The sequence below is a fragment of the Halyomorpha halys genome, unplaced genomic scaffold (genome assembly GCF_000696795.3).
Source record: "Halyomorpha halys isolate HHAL.00 unplaced genomic scaffold, Hhal_1.1 Scaffold1366.1, whole genome shotgun sequence".
In the NCBI taxonomy this organism is placed as follows: Eukaryota; Metazoa; Arthropoda; class Insecta; order Hemiptera; family Pentatomidae; genus Halyomorpha; species Halyomorpha halys.
In genome coordinates, this window is record NW_027116257.1 from 63,521 (window position 1) to 68,581 (window position 5,061).

The following is a 5,061-nucleotide window of genomic DNA, read 5'->3' on the forward strand; positions in this document are numbered from 1 at the left end:
ACGGTATTCAGCACATTGGACTTGAAGGCCGGATATATTCAGATTAAAATGCACCCTATTGATCAGATCTTACTCGCCAATTCACTATCAAAACAGATTAGAGTGATTACGCGTTTGGATCGGTGTTGTCTTAGGAGGATGAAGGGAGAGATCGCCCTATGGCCTACGCCAGTAGACGACTAACGGAGTCGGTGACCAGATACACCGTACTGTAACGAGAGCTCTTGGGAATAGTGTGGGCTGTTGACCATTTAGGCCCTATATGTTCGGAAGAAGGTTTAGAGTACACAATGACCACAGGCCCTTGTAATGGGTGGGAAAGTTGAAAGAGTCTTCAGCCAGGATTACGCGTTGGAAGGAGCTTCTCGGACAGTATAATATGGAAATAGTATATAAACCGGGCAAAGAAAATGTAGCTGATTGGTTGTCACGAGCAATAATAGTATATGCAGTAGAGGAGGAGGTTGGGGAACCGTCCAGTGTCATAAGACAGTTTCTGCGGGAATGGACGCCTGGAGAGGAAGATGAGGATGAGGCTGAAGAAGACGATAGAGAAGAATCGTCAAATAACGATAGTTCGGCAGAAGTAAGACCAGGAGACATAGAGGAAATTTAAGAAATAATTAACGACAACATAAGACAAATTATTTGGAAAACCACCAGATTGACCTAAATTAAATATGGTGAGTACGGGAGAAATAAAATAAGGATGATCAGGCTTCAGCCAGGCGTAAAGAACGACCAGATTTGTAGAACATTGAATAATCCTTCGAAGCTGGGAGAAAAGTATCACCTGTACGTTTGGAATGAAACCGTTTGGGAGAACATGAAGCAGCTATGGCGTGATGAACTGATAGGAATGGACAGTACATTCGTTCGTTACAAACTGATAATGGAAACTTTTGGAACAACAACAACGAGAAGTCACCCTAGCGTATCATCAGGGTAAGACTAACCACCGTGGGATCCCTGAGACTGTGCAAGCCTTAAAGAGAAAATACTTTTAGTGAGGGATGAGAAAGATTATTCCGGAGGTTGTAGGAAGCTGCGAGGTTTGTCTACACACTTATAGTACAAGAGATAAAGAAGTTTATGACCTTTACCTTCGTAGGAATAGTAGTTTTCATCATATTTGCTAAAATAAATTGATTTATAGTTGTTCGGATAAGTTTGATTTATGAAAAACTTCATTTCAGAAACCATTTGACGTACAGATGTCTGCCAACGCTGAAATTAAAGCTATCATAAGCCAACGCTATTATAATGTTCATCTTTGTAGGACTAGTAGTTTTTATGATATTTGACAAAATAAACTCACAAAATGTTAATTTCTAGTTGTTTGTATAAAATTTTGGATTTTTAAAAAAATATATCTCTAGATTCATAAGATATGTCAGCCAACACTCAAAATAAAGGAAATTTAACTTACTATAAAGTAGTTTTTGACACTTATCTTCGTAGGGGTAGTCTTTTTTATGATATTCACATATGAATATAAATTTGGCAAATAAAATTTTGATAAATCAACTTATTTTAGCTAATATCACGAAAACTATTACTCCCACGAAAATAAACGTTATAAACTACTTCACAGCTCATTAAACTAGCTTTAATGTGAGTGCTAATAGACATCTGTACGTTAAATGATTTTCGAAATATTGATTTTAAAAAAAAAGTTCACTAACTACTGATCTTTCAGTACGTTCCATACAACATTTTTAAGAAATGTTGCTTTTTAAAAAGATATATCTGGAGAACTATTAAACGTAAATAGCTCTATTAGGTCTCATATTTAAGCAAATTTATTTTACAATAAAAAATAATCTCTTAAGTTTTCTAGTTTTGTTGGTAATTTTAAATGAATAGAGCTCAGAATGAAAAATTAATTTTTTAAAACAGCCACAATTTTTTATCCCCTACCTTTTTTAAAATAGTAAAAAAGTCCAAGAGAATAAATAAAATAGTTAATTCACCCTAATTTTTGAATTAAAATATGAACCCTGTTTACATTTAATAGATTCCAAAATACATTTTTCATGAAATATGTACTGAAATATGAGCAGTTAGTGAATTTATTTTGAAAATATAATTTAACTTAATATAATTAATTTAATTTGGGAAATCTCAGGAACCATTCAATGTAAAGATGTCTGCTGGCACTAAAATTAAAGCTGTTTAAATGTACTTTAAAGGAGTATAATTTTTAAGAGGTAGTAGTGTTTACGATACTTGCATATGAAATTTTGTCCAAACAACTAGAAATCAATTTATTTTATCAAATGTTATGAAATCCTACAAAGATAAACCTTATAAACCACTTTATAGCACACTAAACTAGCTTTAATTTGAATACTAATGGGCATCTGTAGTTCTCATGGTTCATGAGATAATAACTTCCTAAAATAAATTTATCAACTTAATTTCGGGTAAATGTTTTATGAAACATTAAACGTTATTGTACTTTAAATGATATTCTACTAGGTTTTCTAGAGTTGTTGGTAGTTTTAACAATATAGAGCAATTTTCATTCCTCCTAACTATAGTTAGTAGAATCATCAATTTAGACTAGTAAGATATATATAGTTTTCATTAAAGTAATAAAAAATTGAGGTGAAATAACTGCCTTCTTCCTCTCTTGTGTTTTTGTATTACTTATAGATCGTATATTGGAGATGAGTAGTGATAAAAGACAAAAATTACCTTTTTTAAGTCTTAATTAGTAAGATGGTAGCTTTATTGACCGCCACCCGGAATATCTTCCTATAATCTACTTCATGCGGCCAAATATCTTCTTCCAAAAAAACATATAGTTTAAAATAGTCAACTGGAAAATCTACAAAAAATAAAAGAGTAACTATATGGGCTTAAGCAACAGTACTTACTGAGTTCTGCCCGTCACAACTAAATATAACTATAGTTAATATTGTCAACAGTAACAGAGATGCAATGTGATGTTCCATCATTGTTAGTGAAAGCCATCTGAGACCTTATGGCATAAACCGATGGCATTGGATCAGATCAACAATTGAAATCTGTATCCGCTAGCACAGATACAGATCAGTATGTGATGAGGTTACATCATTCCTACTAGAGTTGCGAAATCGATGAAAAACATTTGTTCAATACTAAAACATCGATATTTTTCAAAATCGATGTTTTTTTAATCATTTCGTAACATAAAGACTTTTCTAAGGACTACGCATGCTCCGGCCAGTCAGAAATGCTTTTTCAATCAACCAATAGGATATGAACTCCAAAAAACATCAATGTTTTTGAACTGCTATCTCTGAAACATAAGGTCTGTTCCAACGACTACGCATGCTCAGGCCAGTCAGAAGTGGGTTTTGAAACTAAGAATCCGACATCGACTACAAAAAACATCGATGTTTTAAAATATCGTTGCTTACAATACATTACCCAAAATACATCGATGTTTTTGAACAACTATTTCAGAAAAATAAGGTCTGTTCCAACGATCACGCATTCTACGGCCTGTCAGAAGTGGTTTTTGAAACTAAGAATCCGACATCGACTACAAAAAACATCGATGTTTTTAAAATATCGTTGCTTACAATTCATTAACCAAAATACATCGATGTTTTTGAACATCCATTTCAGAAAAATGAGGTCTGTTCCAACGACTACGTATGCTCAAGCCAGTCAGGAGTGCTTTTTGTATCAAAGAATGAGACATCGACTACAAAAAACATCGAAGTTTTTAAAATATCGTTCCTTACAATACATTACCCAAAAAACATCGATGTTTTTGAACTGCTATCTCTGAAACATAAGGTCTGTTCCAACGACTACGCATGCTCAGGCCAGTCAGAAGTGCTTTTTGTATCAAAGAATGGAACCTCGACTATAAAAAACATCGATGTTTTGAAATATCGTTGCATACAATGCATCACCCAAAAACCATTGATGTTTTTAAAATATCGTTCCTTACAATACATTTTCCAAAAAACATCGATGTTGTAAAATATTGTTGTTTATAGTACCTTGCCAAAAATACATTATTGTTTTTTTAACATTTATTTCAGAAACATAAGGTCTGTTTCGACCAGTCATAAATGGTTGTTGGAACAAATAATGTAACTAAAAAAAACATCAATGTTTAAAATATCAATGTCCAATATTAAAATATCGTTGCTTGATTTTGAAGAGTATAATTATATGAAGCTGTCCTTGGAACAGACCTAGTTTTTGAAACCTTTTTGAATTGGGTTCAATGGAGTTAAATATCAAAAAATCAATAAGAACAATTTACAAAATTATATTTAATTTTCTAATCAAATTTACAACACAAGATCAATTACATGTTTACACTAATTTATTTATTTATTTAATACCAAATCAGCTTGGTGCGCCTTACTTGCTTGATACAACTGTTACATCTAATTTATATTACAATTGATTATGAAGTGGATAATTATATGAAGCTGTCCTTGGAACAGACCTAGTATTTGAAAGCTTTTTGAATTGGGTGCAATGGAGTTAAATATCAAAAAATCAATAAGAACAATTTACAAAATAATATTTTATTTTCAAATCAAATATACAACACAAGATCGATCATATCATAATCTACAAATTTATGAATACATAAATAGTGATATAATGCTGTTAAGTTACCACTATGTGGTAATTTTTATACATTGCCAATTTCTTAACTGTATTGGTACTATATAACAATTTAAATATGTAACATACCTTTCAACTGAATGAATATATAAATAGTGAAAGAATGCTGTTATGTTGTTAGGTTACCGCTAAGTGATCATTTTTATTTGTAATTGTTATACATTGCTAAAAACGAATTAGTCAATCAGATAGATCACGTGAATATAATTATAGCATCGGAATAATGGTACTCAATATTAGAGACGGAAATTATGTGCAATAATGTAAATGTCTTATTTCATATTTACATTATTTTTATTGAAAAATCACACAGGATATCTTACAGGATATTATTATTTTTTACTAATAATTTATAGTTCACTAAATCTAACTTATGCCTTCTCATTTCCAAATAAAGAACAAGTAAACACAAGTGAC

General features: G+C 31.7%; 1 protein-coding gene across 1 annotated transcript in view; it reads right to left on the reverse strand.

Moving 5' to 3' along the window:
• The window catches only part of LOC106689453 (uncharacterized), a gene marked incomplete at its 3' end in the record, with an annotated part of 52,849 nt that extends 49,836 nt beyond the window's left edge, over window positions 1-3,013 (reverse strand). Inside the window, 1 exon segment of the mRNA XM_014434419.3 lies at window positions 2,883-3,013. Within this exon segment, the coding sequence (XP_014289905.2) occupies window positions 2,883-2,963 (81 nt within the window).
• Window positions 3,014-5,061: the final 2,048 nt, after the last annotated feature.